Genomic DNA, 24835 nt, shown 5'->3' with positions numbered 1-24835 from the left:
AAACTTTTTTGTGTTTTATTTTCGTTTTACTATGAAGGCCCTCGTAAAAGGATTTCCATGGCCTTGCAACAAGATCATAATTGAGCAAAGAAAAGTTGTGTCAAAAGGTGCATACTTGCAAGGCCTTTGCAAATCAGTTTGCAATCCCTTGTAGATCACTTGAAATCAGGCCAATTTGCAAGAGCTTGCAAACCTTACTATGAATAGTTAGTTTGATTGTTATGATTAGATCCAGTAGTAATGACTATTGGTGGGTTTATGCATGTATATGTGCTCTTTAAACATTCAAAACCGAAATGTCTTATTTTTCAAACCAAAATTTTCATTTTTAAAATAATAAACACCCATTTCCAAAGAATAATAATCAAGATAAAACCATTTGTTCAATAAACCAAAATCCATAATCAGAATTATAAAGAATAGCATCGCGAAATCTCAAAATCATAAAATTCCTGATGTGTGTGTACTGTCATGTCTTTGCCTTCTCATGATCCGATATGTACTTGAAAAACATTTAATCCACAATTATATGCCATAAAGTTTAGTGAGTTCCTCAAAGTATGACACACAACACATAACATCATACATAACAATTAAGACTAGTTTCAACCTACGAGGCTACGACCCATTTTAGCCAACAACCTTTCTAAGCCAAACGAAACATGCAAACATACAAGCATCAAGAAAGACCCTACTAGTCTAACTCAGCATACAACATGCCATAGCAACTATGTGAAAAATCACATGAATCCAAGAGCTGAATCTGACTATCCGAGGTCCCAAAGACTTAGCTACACGAACTGCCTAAACCGAACACAGGCTAAACCCTGGTTTATAACTCAAAACCTCTAAGTTCGACCCTCTAAGTTTATAACAATCAACAGCCTGCACGTCGTGACCCTTGACCAGTTGCATCGTGATCAAATAAACGACAAAATAGTTGGAACACTCCAAAATCATGGCGTGACCCTCAATGAGTCTTGCCGTGATTTTCGTGTGCTTAAGCCTTCTAGAAAATTTGAGATTTGGTCTTAACGGATTAAGGATTTAATAAAGGGCTGAGTTTTCTAGGTGAACTAGGACGTGGACATGGGTTGACCACATTGAGATGAGAGAAGGACTCAATACTGATCTGTCTTCTATTACGATGTGGCCAGGGGTTGGCCACGACGCGGTGGCTGAAGGGATGACTTTGATTGTTGACTTTTTGACCAAGGTTGACTTTAAGTCAAACTTTAGGGTTTAGGTCATAGGTTGAGAATTGACCTTGGATTATATGTTTAGGTGGTTGTTGTAGCTATCTTCACGTCTTTCGATTTGTAGGGGTTTTCTACTTTGTTTATGAGGTGAGTTTTCTCACGATGTTACTTATATCATGTGTTGTATGAGAGATGCTGATAGCTCGGGGTTGCTAATAACCTAATCTGTTGTATGTGAGTTGCTAATTGCTTGGGGTTGCTGATAACCCAACTTGTTGTATTTGAGTTGCTGGTAATTCAGGGCCATTGATAACACATACTGTTGTTGATAACCCATAACTATTTTATATGTTAGCTGTGTTGCGTTGTATGTGATGCTTTGAGTAATTAACTAAGTTTTGGTTTACAGTTATGGATTTAAATATTTCAGGTACTTCTGAGAATCGAGGAAAAACAAAAGTGTGACTATACACACTCTCCAGTTGTCTCTATGTTTTTGGGAAAACGTTTTAATGTGATGCTCTGATTTGGATTCATGTTGTGAAATGAATATTTGGTGATGTTTCGTTTATTGAAATGACTTTTTAAATTCCAATTAAATTCAAAAAGAAAAAAAAATCTATGGTTTTTGGGACGTTACATGTAGATAGAGTCTAAAGAGTTTTTGACTTGCATGGAAGGTCCAAAATCAATAAATTTCCATGGTTTTCGTCCCCGAACAACTTGAAAAGATTGATTTGCCCTTTTAATTCTTTTTTCCATTTTCTTATTATGTTAGTACTTTTTTATTTAGAAATAAAAAAATTTATGGTACCCCACTCGCACCCTCTCTCACACACACGCACATACACTTGTAAATGAAACATCTCAAACACACATAGATACACTTCCTATGTGAACTTATTCTCAATATTTTATTATGTATAAAGGTCACAAACTAGTTTCAAGAAGCGAAAAGCATATATTATCAATGAATGAATTGTCAACTGAAGATGTGACAAACTATCTGTTTCACTTTTATGTGACATCACCCTATTTTCACGGTAAGAAAATATCTTTTTATTTATGCTTATTTAACAAAGTTCATTTATAACTGTGGAATTTGTCCCGTATTTATGAACAAATATTTTTCATTGATTATTAAAAACTTGGGATGTTATAACTGATACAAGAAACATAAACATAAACATAGTTATTACATGCCCTGCAACATCTAATATGATTTCCACACTAGATCTTCATCTTCCTAATATGGGTTTCACATATTTGTAGACACACAACCGGATTTGATGTCCTTAGTTCTTCCTGATTCTATTCTTGATTTTGCAACTGGGTTTTATTTGGAAGCTCGGGTTCTTGAGAATCAAAACAAATTGAGAGGTGCAATTTGCGATGACCCTTTAGGAGAGAGATGTTCACTGAGATTGAGAAGAGAAGTGACCATCAAAATTAATTGGGAGGCATAAATAGGCGACACAACCACTGAAGTTGGCCCAAATGATTGACGCCACCAGTTTGCGAGAAGGGGGTTCCGTTGGATGTGCTTTTAGATCCATCTCCTCTAAAATCGGACCTTGAAATCCCTAATGTTGTTTGATCATAGAGTAGACCCAATATGGGTGTTTGCGTTTCTTGGATTTTGCTCAACATTGTTCTTGTTGTAGGTGTGTTAGAAGAAAGAAGTGTGAGAGAGTCGATAATAGAAGGAGAGGGTACTACCTGGTATAGTGGGGTAAGATGGCCCACATTTTATTTTTGAATTATAAAAGCTAACTAATCAATATGAGAAAATAAAAAAGACAAAATTGTCCTTTCAACTCTTTTAATTCTTCCGGAACCAAAACCATAAAAAAAAATTGATTTTTGATATTCAATGCAAGTCTGAAACTTTTTGAACAATATCCACAGTTTTAACGACACATACCAATTTTCGTAGTTTTGTATATTCTATTTATTACATTGTTATTGCTATAAATTACTGCTATTATGGAAAGAAAAATACGACCCAGTAATAATAATAATAATAATAATAATAATAATAATAATAATAATAATAATAATAATAATAATAATAATAATAATAATAATGTATATTAATTAATTCCATTAAACTTTTTGTTTGTTCTCTCTAGAGAAAGACCCATACTGTAATCATCTTAGAATGTGATCGGAGTTTCCATCAAAGCCTCCCATTTTTTTATCAATCGCAGGTGGGTTAGTTACTCTCTTCACAATTTAATTCATCAACTATTTTGTAGCGATGATATGACAAGATGTTTTAACAATTCAATTCAATTTCATGAGTTTTTGAGTGAATCGCCAATCGCCATCTATCGCGTTGCAATGGAAGAATCAGCAATGCGATATGCGGAAATTGTGTTTTTGATGGGATGATTATGACTGAATAGTTATCAAAATCAATTCGAATGAACATCTCAAATTGTGTATCATCACCTTGCATTTTTACTATCATGCAGAAATGGATCGTGGAATAGATTCGAAGAGCGTAACCCCTGGTGGTGGCAGTGACGACCAATTGTCGCCACCGATGGCTTCGTCTCGTGGTGCAGCATCTCCGACGATTCACCGGCATTCGCGTTCAGGATCGATTGTGAAGAGGTCACAGAACACCAAGGAGGCGGCACAGAGGCTTGCTCAAATGATGTCTCATCAGCAAACGGACGATAGCGAAGATGACGAGGATCTCTTATCTGATTTTAGTCCACCCGCCACCACCTCCTCCTCCTCCGCACCTGCCACCGGAAGGTCTCAAATCCGGCATCGTTCGCCTATGGTATGTATACCTGCAATAAATGATTTCCATGTCATCTAGATGCTATAATTTTGTTGATATGACATAACAATTGTATAATTATCTTGTATTAGACAGTTCACACAACTTCAGCTCCACGTATCGGCCGATCATCTCAACCAGTAATAAACAACGAACAATTTCAATCTCAATCAGCCCGTTCTTCATCTGACCAGACTTCCAATAGCCTTCGCTCAGCTCCATCAATCACTACTGTCGAACATGTTCAACCTAATTCTGCTCGAGCTAATCGATCGCCACAACGTTGCCTTCCCATGGAACAACCATCGTCTGCTCGGGCTATCTCAGCCGGTCGTCCAAGTTTAGTAATGAAGCCAGTCGCCATGGTGCCTCCCAGTGTTAATTTGTCACTAAGGCCAACCTCCGGTCGAGACACGCAGCCTGATGCTCAAAAGAATAAAAGGTATTTTGAAAATTTCCCGATAATGGAGCACTTCAATTGAGCAGATTAGATTTTTGTGTAAATCATCTTCTATATTTTCAATTTGAGCAGGTTTTCTTTGGATCTGGGTGTTTTCGCAAGGGAATCTAGTAACCAACGTTCAGCTACTGCTACTGCTTCCGCTCCGACTTCTGCTACTGCTTCTACTTCTGCTCTGGAAGATGATGTAAACTCTCAACTCCCTCCCTCCCACCCCACCTGCGGACGCCATTAACAGTTTATACTCTAATTGCAGATTGACATGCTACAGGAAGAAAATGAGAGTTTGATTGAAAAGGTAATCCCAATAAACTTTGATCATTAATCCCCGATTATATACAAGTATGTAAAGCTAAAGAAGAGTAATTTACAAAACTGGTCCCTGAATATCATGACTTTGTGCAATTTTGGGACCTAGGTTTTGTTTTAGCAATTTTGGTCATTCAGATGGTGTTAATTTCGTCAAGAAGGACAATCATGGTGTTAATTTAGTCAAGAAAGGGACTTATGGTTTTGTTTGTATATACATCATAATTTATAATTTTCTTTTTCCAGCTTCGAATTGCTGAGGAAAGATATGAAGAAGCAGAAATGAGGGCTAGACAGCTTGAGAAACAGGTAATTAAAAGTTACAACTTTTATTTGCTTACATTTTGGTTCTTTTAATATACGATTTAAAACTCAAAAAAAAAAAAAACAATCATTTATTGATAGGTGGCTCATCTTGGAGAAGGTGTTTCTTTAGAAGCCAAACTTTTAAGCAGGCAAGAACAAATATTTTAGTAATCTAGTGCTCCATTACATTTACATTTCCCCAACTCAATTTTTTTTAAACACTTTCTCATTATCTTGTGCCATTTTAGGAAGGAGGCATCTCTACAACAAAGGGAGGTTTGTACTTTATCAATATATATTTGAATTTGCAACATTATAAATAATAAATGTAAGGGATCCGATAAATAAATTTCTTTCAGGCTGCTTTCAAAGCTGCAATAGAAGAAAATGGAGGAGTAAATATTGGTATTAGAGGGGGAGCTATGGAAGCTCTTCGTGTGGAAGCTGAGGTATTCATATTCAGAAATCTATCTTGTACGTTTACTTTTTTAATCATGATTATTATTACACTATAAAAACATAACATAACATAACATAAAGTTTGAGTGTTGATTGGATTCTAATTAATATTTTACTTGATAAGACTGCTAGGGATGAAGCAACATCTATCATGGAACAACTTCATGAGACTGAAAGTGAAGTTAAATCACTTAAAACAATGTTTCAAAGAATGCTACTCACACAAGAAGAAGTGGTATTTATTACTTTTTTTTTTTTTTTTTTCTAACCATTATTAAATAAATTCACTTGTTTATTTAATTATGTTAATGAATACACACTATGTTATGTGTTTTTTTTTAGGAAGAGTTGGTTTTAAAGAGATGTTGGCTTTCTTGGTATTGGAGTTTATGTGTTCAACATGGTATTATACAATTTTGATAAGGAAATGAATTAATTTACAGTTTTGGTCCCTGTAGTTTTTAATTGGTTATATATATGTGACAGGTATTCATGCAGAAATTGCTGGAACAAGATACGAATACTGGTCATCATTTGCTCCTCTTCCTGTTGAAGTTGTAGTGGCTGCTGGACAGATGGCAAAAGATGAAAAGCTGATGGGTAATATAGTAATTTACGTTTACTATATTGGTTTTAACTTTAAGAAACATTAAACATTTTTAGTATGAACAGAAAAGAGTGATGAAGAGGAAAGAGAGAAAGTTCTAAAGGATGCAAGGGAAATTTCAGGAGAGGGAAGTGTGGAAAGTATGCTTTTAGTTGAAAGAGGTCTAAGGGAATTGAGCCTTTTAAAGGTTTTTGACTTTTTGTTACACTTACTATTATTATATTATATTAATTTTCTTTTTCTTTTTTTAATAAAAGATAAACCTGTTTTTATTCTTTTTATCAAACAGATAGAGGACGCAGTAGCACTTGCAATGGCTCACCAACGGAGGCCGACTATGCTAAAATCTGGTTTGACAGGTGTAAATGTTTTTCCCATATCCTAGCAACTTTTTTTTTTTTTTTTATTGAAATGAATCTTTATTCTAATATAGAAAATGGAAAATGTAAACGTTTTTTTTTTTCTCAGAGTTGAGTAAAGAGGAGGCAGATGATGTGCGGTTTAAGCAGGTAATAGTTTAACTTGAAAGTAGATTTGTATAAGTTTAATATAAGATTATAATCCTCCAAAAACAGGGTTGGCTGATATATTTTTGGAGAAGAGTAAAAATTCATGGGTTGGAAGTAGATATTGTAGATGAGCGATTGCAGTTTTGGATCAATCAAAGTCATCATCCACCCACTTCACATGATGCTGTTGAAGGTACCTATTTTTATACCCATATATATATGTTGGATATTAATATTATTGGTGAATAGATGCAAGTAATAGTAATGATTTATTATTAATACTACCTCCTTGTTGAAGTTGAGCGTGGACTTATTGAGCTTCGCAAATTGGGAATCGAAGCTCAATTGTGGCAAGCATCTCGAAAGTTGGTTGACCCTGACTCTCAACATAAATGGCAATTGCACATTAATTTCTGACATTCCTTTTAGTTTGTTTTGTTTTGTTTTGTTTTTCTTATTAGGCCACGTGGCAATCTTGGAGACCTTTTACATATGTAAGTATTGATTTGAAATTAGTTGGTTCGTTAAAAGTCAAACACCATTGTTGCCATAAATAGCAAACTCCAGATGGTAACATAATTGGCCACATAGTGCTTGCTATAATTCTATATTTTTAATTTTCATTAATTTTTTTATATATGTAATTCTTCATTAAATCCATTAAGTTAAAACAAATAATGCACCTAAGTCTCAATTAATCTACATTTGTAAACAAACAACAAAAGTAATGTACAAAATTGCATAATAAATTAGACTAGGCTTCCAAAAGTGTTGTTTTCCTTCAATACTCGGTCTCGGTAATTAAAATCTACTAATTAATTTAAAGTCTTGTGAAATGCAGTCTGCAAAATCAGGAAGTTCATATAAGTATCTCCTCAATTCACATCATGTAAACCTTAATTATAATTTAAAAAAGAAAAAAAAAAAAAAAAGAAACTTACAGAAGTAGATGTTTTTAGCAACTCCCTAATTGCCATGGTTGCATAGCAAGATGCTGGAAGTGTGAAGCTCAATTTAAGGGCTAACTGGTCTTCTTCCAATTCCAATTCCAATTCCAAAGACTCGTTTTTAATACCATCACCTTCATTGGCCTTTGAAACAATGTCTAAATCGGTTGTAGCCAATGGGATACTTACATCTCTATACTTTATCAGCTCCCTGAAATAATATTTTGTATTAAAATTCCAAAAAAAAAAATTATATGTTAGCAATGGTCTAGTAACTATTTTTATTTTTAACAAAAATACCATTCAAAATCCTTGGCTTTTCCAAATACTCGCCGGTAAGCTCCTGTCATGCTGGTTAGCGAAAACTCCCTGCCAAAAGAATTAATAAAATTACGATTAAATAAAAAGTATTTATAAATCATGTTTGAAAAAAAAAAAAAGCAAGCAGAACAACTCACTTGACATTATGCACACTCTCCATCAAGCTCACACCATCCTGTCATGGAACAAAAATTCAAAACTGAAATCAGAAATTATATATATATATATATAAGAATAAAGAGAAGCAAGAAAACTCACCTTGTCAGCTAAATCTTGATAATATTGTTGAATGTCATTATTTGGAAAAATTACCCTTGAACTGCCCGAATAAAAAAAAATTAAGTTTAAAGAAACAAAAACATAAAGTGTGAAGTTTGTGGGATGTAGTAACTTACCCAGGCAAAGGAAGGACAACATCAGAAACTGTATAATTCCCTGAAAGAATGTCTTCCTTGTTAACCACCTGTAAAACAAGCAAATAAAGAAAATATATAATTGGGTGGAGTTTTCAAACTATAATGTTGCAATGTAATAAGAAGAAATGAAATAATAAGGTTGTTATTTCCTGACCTTTACTGAGGTACAAGTTCCTTCAGATGGAAGTGCATCAGCCTCATCTAAATGGTTATTCTCTAATGAATCATTATTTTCTTCATATTCAGAATCATTGACTTTGACTTCCTTTATTTCATTACAACTTTCTTCATTACAATACACCAAATCCCCCAACACTACTTCCTCATTCCCTATAACACAACCCAATTAATAATATATATATATATATATATATATATATATATATAATTCGTACCATATTTTTGTACTCTCATGCTAGCTGCATGATTCCATAGATAGCTTTGGTAACTGTGCACATACCTGAAAACAAACCACAAACATATTGTTCAAGTACTTGACATATTGTCTAATTTCTTTTTTTGATATATAATAAAAAAAAAAAAAAAAAAAAAAGTACTACTTACATCATTCTAAGGGTCCTAGGAACAGCCTTCAGAGCTTGCAAGTAGTTCCCAGGACACTTTTTCAAACACTGCAGCTGATAAACAAAAAATATATATATAAACATGAATCAAATATAATATTTATTTAAAAGTTATCATTAAAAAAAAAAAAAAAAAAGGTGCAACTTACAATGGCCTTTTCAGCCACAAGAAAGCGAGGTAATTGTCTCAAAGTCCCATCAATGTCTTCACTTTCTTTATAATATTCCCGAATCCTCCTTATGTCATCTTTTTGTATTCAAAAACTTATATTAAAGAAAACAAATAATTCTTTCTCAATTTATAAAAATAAATTTAAATTTTAAAAATCAGAAACTAAAAGGATATCACCATCCCTTGGATCAAGAATCATGCTCACTGCTTCTTTCCATTCTCCTTTAAGTAATTTAGCACCAATTAGGTGAGTAGGTATAGAACCACTCCCAAATCTCTGTTTCACAATCCATATATATTAATTATATTAATCATTTTTTTTTTTTTTTTTTTTTACATAAATTAATTCATGTGAGTGACACCTTATTACCTGCATACCAAAGTAGTTTACAAATCCATGTTTTCCTAAAGCATCTGCTGCTGCTTTTACAGTATCCTCAGAATCTGCAACCACCCCCCTACAAAGATGCAAAAAGACGTAAATGCCCTCATCGTTGAAAATATCCCCATCTAGCAAATGCAGCCTTATCAAAGTAACCTTAGTGTGATTGTGAATCGATTTCCGTGGAGTTGACCAAGAAGAAGACCTTCATTGACATAACTAAATACAAATTACAAAATTAAACATTCACATGTTAAAAGATTTGATTAAAAATGAGAAAAAAAGTTTTAAATTCAGTGCACTTACGAAAAATCGCCAACTTTAATTCCAATTAATCTTTTATTTAGATTAGCCACTTTGTTTGCATGCTGTTTGAATACAGTGACCTGAGATTTCAAGTATGCCAAAATGTCAGACTTCATAGATAGAGAGAAAATGTAAAAATAAAAATAAATAAATATTAACATTTTTGTGTACATTAATACAAAAAGAATATTTACCCTTTGAGTTGTTACCGCACGCTTATCTTTTGTACCAGAAAATCCAAATGCCCTTGGCTGTAAAAACAAAACCAATAAACAATTTTATCATTTAAAAAAATTCCAATTTGATTGAATTACTCAAAATGATGTGTAAGCATTACAGTAACAGCAATAACCTGAATGCCAAGCATCTTTCCAATCACCCCTAATGCCTCTTGTGTATCCTTGTTTTCCTTACAAAGATGAAATCTGGAGATGAAGATTCGAAAACATTGTCATTAATAAAATATTAAAGAATATAAAGCTTCACATTGTCATTAATGAAAGGATGTTGCTATAGTAGACACTACCTGAGAAACTTTCCAAGATGCTCAGGCCAATGATCTGAACCTCTACTATCATAAGGAGTCTCATCTCTTCCTTTCCTCTTCTTAGAACCTCTGCCTCTTTCATTATTCCCCCCTGAATTCAATCTCACACGTATGCATTTTGATGAAGATTCAGGTCCATCTACTGTGTCTGTAACCAAGAACTTGAGTTTCTCTTTGAAAAAATTATGAACTGCCTAAAGGGAGCAAATTATTAGTAAATTACACATACACATGCTGTTGATTAGCTGTAGTTGATGAAAAGAAGCATTGAGAAAAGAGATTCCTACTGTTCGATGAACTTTATCAGAACTTGGAGAAAGAACAATGGAGGTATTGGTAACTGTAACTCCATCTTCATCATTTGAATTTATCTTATCTATAAATTCCTTCAGGGAGTTGGCATCGGAGTCACCAACTAGGGCTCTAAACGATTCGATTTCACTACAATGGTTACCATTTGGTTGATTTGTAGTCTTTGATTCATGTTCCTCTGCTGTCTGGATCGGAAAAATGTAGATCGTTAAACTCAGATGTTAAGATGAATGGAAATGATGGCGAATTAGATGATAAGAGATGGTAACAGACCTCCATTGGTGCATCTAAGGAGGTCAAATGAACAACATTTCCATCCAAATCCACTTCATTGACTATAAAATCAGAGTACCTGTACACAAGGAAACATAAAATCAAAAGGCATACTCTTCATTTAAATTAAATGTAAATTCACAACTGTTCCACGTTTACAGAATCATTACGAATGTTTATCGTTTACATTACATCATTTGACCTATAGATCGAAGTGCAATAACGAGAGAGGGAAGAATTACGCACACAAAAAGAGGAGATTTCAGACAAAAGGACGAGCGAAGGTAGCTACAAAAGCTCAATTGAACTCAAATAGTGAAGGATGTGAGAGGGGAAGAAGATACCTTTGCTTGAGAATGCCACGAAAGCCAGGGAGAGGGGAGATGTAGCAAGAGATGCCTACGTCGGATTCTTCGAGGGGGGATTTCATGGCGGCCGATTGTGATTGAGTGAAACAGTAGGGTTTTAGAAGGTGGTTGCAGGAGGGTTTTAGTTGCCGATGACAACGAACGGGGAAGGCAGTATACAGTGTAAGCAATCCCATGTTTCTATGTAGCATCATACCATCCAACAACCCGAAATTGCTTCGAGGATTTTTACATTTTTAATTAGAAAATAATTTTGAAAAAAAAATAACAAGCCTTTTCTTTTCCAAACTTTTTTCATAAAAATAGCAACAATAATTAAGTTTTTTTTAAAGATAGCTCTGATTTTTGCAAATCATATCTACAAAAATCGATCGTTTGTCTGAATTTTAGATTTCCACTATGTATTTTTATTTGATTTTATTAGAAAAAATTCTCCAACTCACAATTTCTATTCTTGTTAACTAAACATGAGTTCTAACATTTCAAAAGAGTACTTTATTGCAGTTTGAATCGATAGTTAATGTCAATCAAAAAATAGAGAATTGATATACGTTAGATCGTTTGTTAAAAACTTTTGTATTGAAATTCCGTTATATGTCAATTTTTGGGATATATATAATGTTCTCAAACAGAAAACAAGTTTGGAAGACAAACCTAATATCATTGTGTCTTTCTAATACCTAACACTAAAATATGCCATACAAAGTAGTTGATGAGGGTAATGTGTCTAATATTGAAGTATGTCATACAAAATAGTCGATGAGGGTAATGTGACGCGTTTAAAAAAGATTACTCTACAAATTTCAACACCTACACATTTGTATCTATTAGATAACGAACCGGTTGAAGAGCCACAATTTATTCAGTACGATGTTGCAAATCGTTTTATTGGTAGTGGGAATCGATCAAGCAGCGGAAGAGGTTCCAATATAAAACGGGGGAAAATCTCTGCTAAAAATATATCTAGCGAAAGAAGTAGCAACAATCAAGTAGACAATGTTGCAAAACTCGTTAGGCGTTCTCAGGGCGGCTGACTAGTGTCTAACGAGTATTCAGTGAGTACTCGTATTGAATAAATTATATTAAATTAATTTAAAAAAAATTATACATATATATATATATATATATATATATATATATATATATATATATATATATATATATATATATATATATTACAAGTTTATTAAAAATTATAATAAAATAGATGAATATCAATAATAATCATATATTTTTTTCTAAAAAAAAGTTAGAATTTTTGAGTTTCTTCAATTTTTTTTAGATTTTTTCAAATTCCTATTTTTTCTGATTTTGACTGAATTGGAGCTGATTTTGAACAATTTTTGACCAAGTTTGATCAATTCAAAGTTTTTCGACCGATTCCGAGTTTTTCGACCGATTCCTAGTTAGGCGCCTCGACCCCTACCCGATTTCAATTAATCGATCGCCTAGGCCGAGTTTTGCAACACTGCAAGAAGGTATGCGTGTCTCTCCAAATGATCCTTACAGTTTAGGTGGATATGTTGCATTTGGAACGCCAGTACAACAAAATTTCAATCCACAAGTTAACCATATTAGGAATCAACAAAATTTAGTATGTTAATCGCGAATATTTTTCCATCAAGCATTCATCCTAACTAAAAGCATCACTACATCCAACCATATTGAGGCAAAATATCCTTGAGGCAAAACACTTGGCGACCAACAATGCTCGCAGGTTATAGAAGTAATGCCATTGTCGTTGTTCGTTCTTAAACAATCATAACGCAGACGAAAGAAAGATAATCCAATTGGCCAATTAGCATCATTGTCGTAAATTATTATTGATATCATTATCCCCCAAAAGCAAGCCTTCACCAACCTTTACTATAAAGAACAAAACAACCAAGTAACATCCGGTTTCTGGATATTTCATTATTTGGGAATACAGACTTTCATTTAGTTAAGAGAATGTCTCGGTTTTTAAAAATTATGGATAAAACCTTAAGGAATAAGAGTTTTAGGCTATGAGCATAACACTTTGGACTAAAGGTTTAATTTTGGATTGATAAGCAGTTGGGCTTAATCGTGTAACATCAAGTCCCCTCAAGTAAAGTTCCTTCACTAATTAAATTATTAAATGTTGAAATGGTGGAGTTCTGGAAGTTACGTAGGGCGTAACTTAGCTCTACACAACGCGTAAATGGTTGTGTAGACATGGGGTTTTAATGACTTGCGTTGGGCGTAAGTCTATGTACGCAGGGCGTACGTAGTCAATGCCTAAACCCTATTTTGGGGTTTAAAGCCCTATTTAAAGGCTCTAAACCCCTTGAGGCCTTCTATGATAAGCCTTCACTTCCTTTAAGCCCCACCTCGAAACCCTAATCATCATTTGAGAGTTTTTGAGGTATTTGAGTGTTTTAGGATCATCTTTGAAGGAAGAAGTTCATTTGAGAGCACGTGGAAAGCTTCAAGCCATGTGGATGTGGGATTTGCACCTCTTGAGCCTTCTACAAAAGGTATAAAGTTCAGAGCTTGATGAATAACTTGATAAATATTGTTAGCTTTAGATTTATGTCCTTTTTTGTCCCATATTGTTGTTCGACTTGAGTATAAACTATTTAAGACCTTGTGAGTGACCTTTTCTGATGTTTTTGAGTGCCTTGAATCATAAAAATGTTATATTTGTCCTTTCTTTCAACCCATGTATAAGTTATGGGGTTTACGATCTTGTGATAAGTTAGGTTTTTGGTTTTGGACTACCTCAAACCACTACCACCATATGTTGACATATAAACAATCAAGAATCAAGCAGGCATATAATACATGAAAACATTAATCATACAGCTTAATACCGCCTACTAGCCCTCTCACAGCTCATTGTCCTACTACTAGCTAACCTCTATGAAATGTGTAACCATAAGTAACCAGAGGTGAGATATCCACTCGAACAGATGATCCTACTCTAGAGCCACAACCAAACATAGAGTAGGCAAGAAAGACTAGATTAAGAGTTCTCATGCTCTCCTACATGACTACATACAATCCCTAGGTCGCTCCACTAGATTATAAACAGCTAGTACGGGTAGTCATATAGATCGCTACCACATAGCAACATCCTATATACCATGATACAAATCTAACAAATCACTACAACATAACATCTTATATAGCAGTATACAGATCTAACAAATCACTACAATATAGAAACATACTAAATACCAACAATCCAAAGAATACATAATTGTATATACTCAGAGGTGAGATAGACACCCTGATAGGTGATCCTACTTTAGAGCCACAACCAAACAAAGAACATGCAAGAAAGTCTAGATCAAAAGTCATCGGTCTATCCTACATGAATACATACAATCTCTATAGCATCCCTCTTCTAAAAGATAACCAAACTAGTGTGTCAACATTGGTGCCTTCGACCAATGGGTACAATGAGGCAAAACTCACCTAAAATGAAGAAACTCTGAAAACTGAGATGCATTCCCCTTTTTGCACTGAGTGCTCCCACGAATCTACTAATCACCAAAACCAAGTAAAAACTTAATTAACAGTCCAAAACCCCTCAAGTTTTACTTAAATTAAAACTTGGTCAAAATCCAACGGTCAATGAAAGTCAACAAAGTCAAAAGTCCATGGCAGTTGCGTACGCCCAACGTACGCGGCCTGATCTTATTTCTGTTGGATTAGGTGTCTAAGGTCATAACTATTATTGGTATGTACTTGACCCGATTATGAGCCTGGTCCGTTTTGGGTTGCCTTCACTCATGCAACTTGATAGGATGGCAAGAGGAGAGAGAGAGAGTAGAATTTATTATATGAATAATAAATTAGTACTAAAAATGGTTTTATTAATATATTACGGAATTAATATATTATTTGGAAATTATATTATTTAATTGGTATTGATCAGAAATTAATTTGGTGGTAAAAAAGAGACTGATTATGTAAAGGGGACTGATATTGCAATTAACTGTTAGTTGCTAGTTGGGCTATGGACTCCTAATAGAAGAGATTGGACGAAATCTATGGGAAGCCCATAAGGATTTCGTCCAAGGGGCCTTCTAGAAGGGTTCCATGGATTGCTTAAGGCCTAAACAAGGAAGTTAGGGTTTCCACCTTAAAACCCTAATAGCCTTAACTATAAATAGACCCTTATACATGAGAATTCGACTTTACGTCTTCTTTGATTTACCCTAGCCAAATTCTTCTTCTCTCCTAAGTCATCTTGTTGCATTGGGTGTTTGTGACTCTATTAGAGGTGCAACACTAGGGGCACTAGGCTTTCAGAAGTAAAGATCAAGAAGGATTAAACTTGTTATTGCTACATATCAAGAGATGTAAAGATTCTAACCCTAATCATATGTGATTTTTGATATATGTATGATAGTCATAGGGTTATTGCTTTGGTATTCATAATTGTATGTTCACATTAGAAAAACCATTATCCAAAGCAATTAGGGTTGCATGTACACTATAGGAATGATGTTATGCTCAAAACCCAACAGTGGTATCAGAGCCTAGGTCGTTTTTCTATTGAATAGATACAAAAGTGAACTGCCAAAGGATCAAAAAGTCAAAAAAAAAATCTGTCTGACAGGCTGAATCGACGAGTCCATGTATGGACTCGACGAGTTGCATGAACTCGACGAGTCCAAGGTTCTGTTGCCGGGATTTTCGATTTTTTGACCAGTTTTTTATTTGGATAATTACCAAAACTCGTGTTTGTTGCCTAAATTCGATTTTTTATGATTGGTATGGATATCCTTATCAAAAATGGTGGATTTAGTTAAATATGGATAATATAGGATTATTTTGATTCAAATATTTAACCTAGTAATCTTAAAAAAGTTCTAAATTACACCGTTTTAGGTTTTATAATTTAAATTTGGAATTAAAAGTTTTAGTTTTTGAAATTTAAATAGTTAAACCCTAATATTTTGAAAAGTTTCAAAATTTATCCTCAAGTTTTGGAATTTAAAATTTGATTAAAATGTTTTAATTTTGAAATATTAAATTCTATAACCCTAGTATTTTGAATAGTTCAAATTACACTCTTATGGTTTTATTAGAGTAATTAAGTGTTTAATTAAAAGAGATGATTAATAAATCCATAATTATATGGTTTAAGATTAATCAAATTAAAAGTCTGATTTATTAATAGATTAAACCACTTAGTATTTTAAAAGTGTAAAATACACCCTTATACTATATAAAATTAAAAGTCTAATATATTATATATGTATAAATAAAAGGCTAGTCTTACCGTTAGTAGGTCTCACTCACGAAAATGGTCTATAAGGGGTGTTTAAGGAAGCGGCCTGTAAAATGACCACCAATGGGTATCCACTCTTACCCACCACACTCTTGACTAATAGAGTGTAACAGCCCGAATCCCCAGGTATCTTCATTTCATATATTTTGTCATTCTGTGAGGGGACTCGGCGAGTTTGTGGTCGAACTCGCCGAGTCGGGTCGCGTTTTTGAGCGGGGGTTCGCATCCGGACTCGGCGAGTCCAAGGGGTGGACTCGGCGAGTCCGCGCTGTTTGATGAAACCCTAATTTCCCGGTCCTAAGCCCTATTTAAAGGACCTTATGGCCCTCATATGCGGCCACCTTGAACCCTAAGAGCCTCCATACATCTGTAAGCCCTTGTGAGTGTGTTTGAAGGCCTTTTGTTCATCATTTTGTGTGGTATTGCAAGGAAAGGAGGGAGATGAGCAAGCTTGAAGTGTTGGGGAGCTTAGATCTGTTGCTATTTCATCAAGGGGGTCTTCTTGAGGTAATTTTCTGAGCTAATCTTCGTGTTTTGTGTTGATGGGCCAAATCTAGGGTTTCTTCTTGCATTTCTTGGCTTGAATAAGAAGTATGAGAGGTCCCATGGAGACATGGAACCTAGATCTGGACTTAAGCAGGTCCAGGAGACCCCTCATGACAAGCTTTATGTCCATTCTTTTGAGTTAGAAGCTAAACTTGCCAAATAAGTGGTTGTTTCTTCAAAGTAAGCCTTGTATGCATTGCATGGCAACCAAGACTAAGACTTTACGTGACAAATAAGCTTGGGAAGGCCAGATCTATGTATGTATGGAACGGATCTGACCGCAAAAGCCAGTTTTAGTTGGTGCATGGCATGGACTCGCCGAGTCTGAAGAACAGACTCGACGAGTCGCTTGAAGATTGTCCTTGAGACCATCCTGTGTGTAGTCCGGACCGAGTTGTGGGCGACTCAGTGAGTCGCAGAGAGTTGGAAAGGTTTTGACAGGTGGACCGAGTCAGGTTGGGACTCGCCGAGTTGACCTTCGACTCGGCGAGTTGAGTCGCGGTGGCCCTGTGATTCAGGCCCAGGTGGAACTCGTCGAGTCGGGGGAGTACTCGACGAGTCAAAGGGAAAATTCTTGAGAGTTGGTAAAAACGCGTAGACTCGCCGAGTCGCTATTGTGCACTCGCCGAGTCTGGTCCAAATTGTCTAAAGACTGCTGACCAAGTTAACCTGTGTTGACTTGATATGGATGGTCCACCTTAGTGGTACAAGTAATAATTATAGATTTATAATATCATAGGAGGATTGCAGCTCGAGGGTTCGAGCCCGAGTGATTCCAGGATTCACGATTAGCGACTTAGCGAGGCATACGAGGTGAGTCTTCTCACTATACTGTACCCGGAAGGGTTTTGACTGTGTGACCGGAAGGTCAAATATGATATGAAATATATGCCTTATGTGTGTTAAGTTATTTGCTATAAGTGTCATGTATGATATGTTTGATATGGGCCAGAAGGCGTGGTCATATGGACTATAAGGGTGGATGTGGGTAGGACCGGAAGGTTTACCCAGTCGGGACGGAAGTCCCCTGAGACACATGGACCGGAAGGTCAAGGCCTGGAAAGGCGTATGTGCGTATGTTGTATTTTGGGAACTCACTAAGCTTTATGCTTATAGTTGTTGCATTATGTGTTTCAGGTACGAGTGAGGACCGTGGGAAGGCGTCAGCGTGACCGTACACACACTCGGGGAAAACTATCTTATCTTTTGTTATGTAATCGGTTGTGACTACATTGTTACTTTGGAATCTAAACTTATTACTCATGTTTTGATGGTTGTAAAAATGAAAATTTTTGGTTGGAAATTTTATGACGTTACAAGTTGGTATCAGAGCCAGGGCACGAGTCGATGTGTTCGACAGGGACGTCAAACCCTATAATGGGGGGTGAAAGTGGGTTAGATCTGAGCCCACATCGGCTGGGAAGGAGAACTAAGCATTCCTTATAAGGGGTGTGGATACCTTCCCTATCACAACGCGTTTTAAAGCCGTGAGGGCAGCAGATCCCATAAGAACTCTGCAGTTAAGCGTGCTCGGGCGGGAGTAGTACCGGGATGGGTGACCCCCTGGGAAGTCCTCATGCCAAGTGGCCCAAAGCGGACAATATTGTGATACGTGCCAGAGGGGGGGGGGTGTTACAAGTTGGTATCAGAGCCTTGGTTTGAGGGATTCGGGTACACCTTCGGGCGTAACTGAACTCAAACCGGGGATTTGAGAAAATTTAAATTTTTTGGCAAATGAGACGACCAAAGAAGAAAAAGTGTGTACGGTCAGCCAGCGCCCGAACGGTAAAAATCCCCAAAATACTCTTATTATATGTGTTACGATACATGATATGATATGATACGCATGCTAGTAGACTAGGTATACATATTAGGACTAGAGTGGCCTGATCTTGTGATGCCTTAGTCTAGGGAAACTTGCTTCTATGAGGAGCTCGAGAGCGAGTGAGTAACTAGAGTATGATAAGAATAGAGTGCTCAGGATTCGGGGTTTGGGGAGGAGGACTTGGGGTGAATACCGACGCGGTGTAATTGGTTGAGGGATTCGGGTACACCTTCGGGCGTAACTGAACTCAAACCGGGGATTTGAGAAAATTTAAAATTTTTGGCAAATGAGACGACCAAAGAAGAAAAAGTGTGTACGGTCAGCCAGTGCCCGAACGGTAAAAATCCCCAAAATACTCTTATTATATGTGTTACGATACATGATATGATATGATACGCATGCTAGTAGACTAGGTATACATATTAGGACTAGAGTGGCATGATCTTGTGATGCCTTAGTCTAGGGAAACTTGCTTCTATGAGGAGCTCGAGAGCGAGTGAGTAACTAGAGTATGATAAGAATAGAGTGCTCAGGATTCGGGGTTTGGGGAGGAGGACTTGGGGTGAATACCGACGCGGTGTAATTGGTAGTATTGGGCCCGTACTACCAAGGACACCGGGTCAGTAGGCAGCCCAAGTAAGAACCCCTGAGTATCGGAGACTGAGTAGGACTGCGTTATCGAGTGCGATTTTGCCCGATAGAGTCTCTGATATTTTTATGTTGTATTTCAGAGACATCATGGTTGGACCACGACACAGACCTGGCACGAGTGGAGTGACTGACGAGGAGCTTCGTCAGATGATTCATGAGGAGGTAGCTGCAGCGATCCGGGCCGAGATTCCGGAGATGTTTGGGTCTATTAAGACCACACTGATGGAGACATTTGATGAGCGGTACGCCGCGTTGTCTGAGGCTGCCGCCGCTGCAGCTACCGCAGCTGTGGCTGCTGCCAGACCACAGGGGGGGTGACTCGTTGCTGTTCCGGGAGTTCAGCAACACGAAACCACCAGAGTTTGACGGGACGCAGGATCCGATTGCTGCGATGAGGTGGATTGCTGATATTGAGGGATGCTTCTATACTTGTTCATGTCCGGAGCATCTGAGGGTGCGGTTCGCCTTGAACCAGCTCCGCCTGGGAGCAAAGGATTGGTGGAAGTTCGTGACGGCGAACTTCACTCTTGCGGAGGTTTCAGCCATGACTTGGGAGAGATTTACTGCTATGTTCAGAGACGAGTATGTTCCCCCGGTAGAGAGGGAACGATTGGTTCAGGAGTTCTTGACCCTCAAGCAGGGTAACGATTCGGTTACAGTGATCACGCGGAAGTTTCATGAGCGGACGATGTTCTGCCCCGAGCAGGTGTCCACAGAGCAGGCTCGGATGAGCCGGTATTTGGGAGTGCTGAGGAGAGACATCCGGGAGTTCGTATCGAACTCGTTATATCAGACTTTTGCTGAGCTTCAGGCGAATGCCAGGAAGCGGGAGATCGAGTTGGAGACCCAGGCCAGGGAGGAGGTCGAGTCTCAACGGGTGGATCGGCGGCCGGCTCAGTCGCAGCCGGCAGCCAAACGGACCAAGTCCGCTGATTTGAGATCCGGAGGACAGAAGAGCCGCACTTGTGGGAAGTGCGGAAAGGGTCACGAGGGGGCATGTTGATCGGGTGCTTGCTACAAGTGTGGCAAGGAGGGGCACATTGCGAGGGATTGCCCCAAGGGATTTATGGTTTGCTTCCATTGCAACCAGACTGGCCATCGGAAGGCCGAGTGCCCCCAGCTTCGCCAGGGATCTTTGCTTGCTGCCAGGGTTCCTGAGGTTTGGCCAGTGAAGACCGAGGCCCCGAAGGCTCGTGGGAGAGCTTTCCAGTTGACTGCGGAGGAGGTCCGCGCGGTGCCTGATGTAGTGGCCGGTATGTATTCCTTCATGTATTTACATTTATGCTGAGATATTATGCTTATATTACTATCTGCGTAGGTACTTTTCTTGTGAATCATGTGCCTGCTTTGGTATTATTCGACTCAGGTGCGAGTCGGTCCTTTGTTTCGTTGGCTTTTAGCCAGCACATCGATATCGATCGGGAGACGATGAGTCGTCCCCTGCGAGTTGCTATAGCAAACGAGAGAGCGGTATACGCCACCGAGGTGATTCGAGGATGCGTGCTCGAGATTTTTGGGGTCGAGTTTCCTATAGACTTGGTCCCTATAGCTATGGGGGATGTTTGCATTATCGTGGGCATGGATTGGTTGAGTAAGTTTGGAGTAGTCATTGACTGCGAGAGACAGCTGGTGATGATTCGAGACCCTAGTGGGGGAGTGCTCACGGTTTATGGCGAAGGGACCCGGTGTGGGTCGGCGTTTTGTTCAGCGGCCAAGGCAAGGCAGAGTCTGCAGCAGGGCTGTGATGGATTCATAGCCTATGTGATGGATACTCGTGTGACCGCGGAGAGGCCCAATTCGATTGATGACGTTCCGGTTGTATGCGAGTTTGCGGATGTGTTCCCCGAGGAGTTACCAGGTGTGCCTCCGGAGAGGCAAGTGGAGTTTCATATCGATTTGGTTCCGGGAGCGGCGCCCATCGCCAAGGCGCCTTACCGTCTCGCTCCACCGGAAATGCAGGAATTATCCTCGCAGCTTCAGGAGCTGTTGGGGAAGGGATTCATTCGACCGAGTAGTTCACCTTGGGGAGCGCCGATTTTGTTCGTCAAGAAGAAGGATGGTTCACATCGGATGTGTATCGATTATCGGGAGTTAAACAAGTTGACGATTAAGAACCTATACCCGTTACCTAGGATCGACGATCTGTTCGATCAGTTGCGGGGGGCATCTTGGTTTTCCAAGATTGACTTGAGGTCGGGATATCATCAAATGAGGGTTCGCGAGGAGGATATCCAAAAGACTGCCTTCAGGACTCGTTATGGACATTATGAGTTTGTGGTGATGCCTTTTGGGCTCACCAATGCCCCGGCCGCATTCATGGATCTCATGAACAGGGTGTGCCGACCGATGCTGGATCGGTCGGTGATCGTATTCATCGATGATATTTTGGTGTATTCGAGGACTAGGGACCAGCATGAGGAACATTTGCGGGAGATTCTTCGGGTTTTGAGATCGGAGAGACTGTATGCCAAGTTCTCCAAGTGTGATTTCTGGTTACGAGAGGTCCAATTCCTCGGGCATCTTGTGAACCAGAAAGGAATATTGGTCGACCCGGCCAAGATCAAGGCGGTGTTGAGGTGGGAGGTGCCGAGATCGCCCACCGAGATCAGGAGTTTTCTGGGTTTGGCTGGATATTACCGCAGATTTATCAAGGATTTCTCCAAGATCGCTGTGCCACTTACTAGGATGACCCGGAAGGGTGTTGTGTTTTCATGGGGACCGGAGCAGCAGTCTTCATTTGAGATGCTTCGTCAGAAATTGTGCGAGGCTCCGGTGCTTGCACTCCCGGAAGGGATGGAGGATTTTGTGGTATACTGTGATGCCTCTATATCGGGTTTGGGGGCGGTACTTATGCAGAGGGGTCATGTGATAGCGTACGCTTCGAGGCAGTTGAAGCCTCATGAGTCGAGATATCCCACGCACGACCTGGAATTGGGGGCGGTGGTGTTTGCCCTCAAGATCTGGCGACACTATTTGTACGGGGTTCGGTGTACGATTTACACGGACCATAAGAGCTTGAAATACTTGATGGATCAGCCAAATCTGAATATGCGGCAGAGGAGGTGGTTGGATGTGGTGAAGGATTACGATTGTGAGATCCTGTACCACCCAGGCAAGGCTAATGTGGTAGCCGACGCATTGAGCCGTAGGGCGGATAGCGCCCCTATCCGAGATATTTGTATGAGGTTGACGGTTTTGACCCCGATTCTGGACATTATTCGAGGGGCTCAGATGGAGGCTGCAAAGCCAGAACACCAGAAGAAGGAACGGGTGGTAGGTCAGGTATCAGGATTTGTTACGGATGGTCGAGGGCTTATGACTTGTCAGGGATGGATTTGGGTGCCGTTTGTGGGCGGTGCGCGCACTATTTTGATGGAGGAAGCACATCGATCGAAATTCTCGATTCATCCTGGTGCTACGAAAATGTATTTGGATCTCAAGAAGGAGTACTGGTGGCCATGTATGAAAAGGGATGTCGCTTGGTTCGTCGAGAGGTGCTTGACTTGTCGGCAGGTCAAGGCCAAACACCAGCGACCGCACGGTAAGTTGCAACCGCTAGAGATTCCCGAATGGAAGTGGGAACAAATCTCTATGGATTTCATCACCAAGTTACTGCGAACGGCGAGAGGAGTCGATGCGATTTGGGTAATTGTGGATCGGCTGACAAAGAGAGCTCATTTTCTAGCTATTAGTGAGAGCTCTTCTGCGGAGAAGTTGGCTGAGTTATATGTGAGGGAAGTAGTATCTCGGCACGGGGTGCCGATCTCGATTATTTCGGACCGCGACGTGCGTTTCACTTCCAGGTTCTGGAAGAAATTCCATGAAGAGTTGGGTACTAGGTTACATTTCAGTACGGCATATCATCCTCAGACAGACGGCCAGAGTGAACGGACAATTCAGACACTCGAGGACATGCTTCGGGCATGTGTGTTGGACTTCGGAGGGAGCTGGGACACCTATCTACCTTTAGCAGAGTTCTCGTATAACAACAGCCATCATTCGAGCATTGGTATGCCGCCCTTTGAGCTGTTGTATGGGCGGAGGTGTCGCACCCCCATCTGTTGGGGTGAGGTGGGACAACAGGTTATGGGTAGCACGGAGATCGTGCTTCAGACGACCGAGCAAATTCATATGGTCAGGCAAAGGTTGTTGACCGCTCAGAGCCGGCAGAAGAGTTATGCAGATAGGCGACGGTCCGAGCTTGAGTTCCAAGTTGGTGATCTCGTGCTCCTGAAGGTCTCTCCTTGGAAAGGAGTGATTCGGTTCAGGAAGAGGGGCAAGTTGGGGCCCCGGTATATTGGTCCTTTCCATGTGATCGCAAGGGTGGGTCGGGTAGCCTACCGTTTAGACTTGCCAGCAGAGTTGGGACAGATTCACGATACTTTCCATGTGTCGCAACTGCGGAAATGTATAGCCGACGAATCAGCGGTGGTTCCGTTAGGGGATATTCAGGTGGATGCAAGTCTGAATTATGCTGAAAGACCTGTGGCCATCAAAGATCGGAAGATCAAGGTTTTGAGAAACAAGGAGGTACCCCTGGTATTGGTTCAGTGGCAGCATCTGAAGGGATCAGAGATGACCTGGGAGCCGGAACATGAGATGCGGGAGCGGCATCCGGAGCTTTTTGCCTAAGCGGGACTTCGAGGGCGAAGTCTTATTCTAGTGGGGGAGATTTGTAACAGCCCGAATCCCCAGGTATCTTCATTTCATATATTTTGTCATTCTGTGAGGGGACTCGACGAGTTGGTGGTCGAACTCGCCGAGTCAGGTCGCGTTTTTGAGCGGGGGTTCGCATCCGGACTCGGCGAGTCCAAGGGGTGGACTCGGCGAGTCCGTGCTGTTTGATGAAACCCTAATTTCCCGGTCCTAAGCCCTATTTAAAGGACCTTATGGCCCTCATATGCGGCCACCTTGAACCCTAAGAGCCTCCATACGTCTGTAAGCCCTTGTGAGTGTGTTTGAAGGCCTTTTGTTCATCATTTTGTGTGGTATTGCAAGGAAAGGAGGGAGAGGAGCAAGCTTGAAGTGTTGGGGAGCTTAGATCTGTTGCTATTTCATCAAGGGGGTCTTCTTGAGGTAATTTTCTGAGCCAATCTTCGTGTTTTGTGTTGATGGGCCAAATCTAGGGTTTCTTCTTGCATTTCTTGGCTTGAATAAGAAGTATGAGAGGTCCCATGGAGACATGGAACCTAGATCTGGACTTAAGCAGGTCCAGGAGACCCCTCATGACAAGCTTTATGTCCATTCTTTTGAGTTAGAAGCTAAACTTGCCAAAT

The 24835-nt window shown here is 39.2% G+C and overlaps 2 protein-coding genes across 3 annotated transcripts; one reads left to right on the top strand and one right to left on the bottom strand.

Annotated features, from left to right (window-relative positions):
* Positions 1-3678: 3678 nt before the first annotated feature.
* On the top strand, positions 3679-7309 carry LOC145045382 (uncharacterized). Its single transcript, XM_078993720.1, has 16 exons — positions 3679-3993; positions 4086-4435; positions 4505-4640; positions 4710-4751; positions 5009-5071; positions 5168-5217; positions 5317-5344; positions 5428-5517; positions 5652-5762; positions 5870-5930; positions 6014-6127; positions 6200-6321; positions 6424-6493; positions 6603-6643; positions 6710-6836; positions 6942-7309. Exons 1-16 carry the CDS (start codon positions 3679-3681, stop codon positions 7058-7060), a joined length of 1839 nt encoding a protein of 612 aa, XP_078849846.1. The 3' UTR covers positions 7061-7309.
* A 12-nt stretch (positions 7310-7321) lies between these two features.
* On the bottom strand, positions 7322-11487 carry LOC145048812 (Pseudouridine synthase family protein). Of its 2 annotated transcripts, none has more exons than XM_078997428.1 (20): positions 11248-11487; positions 10904-10982; positions 10548-10815; positions 10298-10466; positions 10124-10196; positions 9966-10022; positions 9772-9851; positions 9622-9684; positions 9454-9541; positions 9258-9360; positions 9061-9164; positions 8892-8965; positions 8723-8787; positions 8482-8657; positions 8307-8374; positions 8170-8230; positions 8049-8086; positions 7891-7959; positions 7585-7801; positions 7322-7485 (listed from the first exon to the last, which is right to left on the bottom strand). In XM_078997428.1, the coding sequence occupies exons 1-20, from the start codon at positions 11463-11465 to the stop codon at positions 7459-7461; spliced, it is 2097 nt and encodes a 698-aa protein (XP_078853554.1). In that variant the 5' UTR covers positions 11466-11487; the 3' UTR covers positions 7322-7458. The 2 variants fall into 2 exon arrangements, with proteins under 2 accessions (XP_078853554.1, XP_078853555.1); XM_078997429.1 differs by having other exon boundaries at positions 10298-10512; positions 10606-10815; positions 11248-11486.
* Between the last annotated feature and the right edge of the window lie 13348 nt (positions 11488-24835).

Source organism: Lactuca saligna, chromosome 5 (assembly GCF_052625555.1).
Source record: "Lactuca saligna cultivar CGN05327 chromosome 5, ASM5262555v1, whole genome shotgun sequence".
Taxonomy (NCBI): domain Eukaryota; kingdom Viridiplantae; phylum Streptophyta; class Magnoliopsida; order Asterales; family Asteraceae; genus Lactuca; species Lactuca saligna.
The sequence above is the reverse complement of the archived record's forward strand: the minus strand, read 5'-3'. Positions and strand labels throughout refer to the sequence as shown.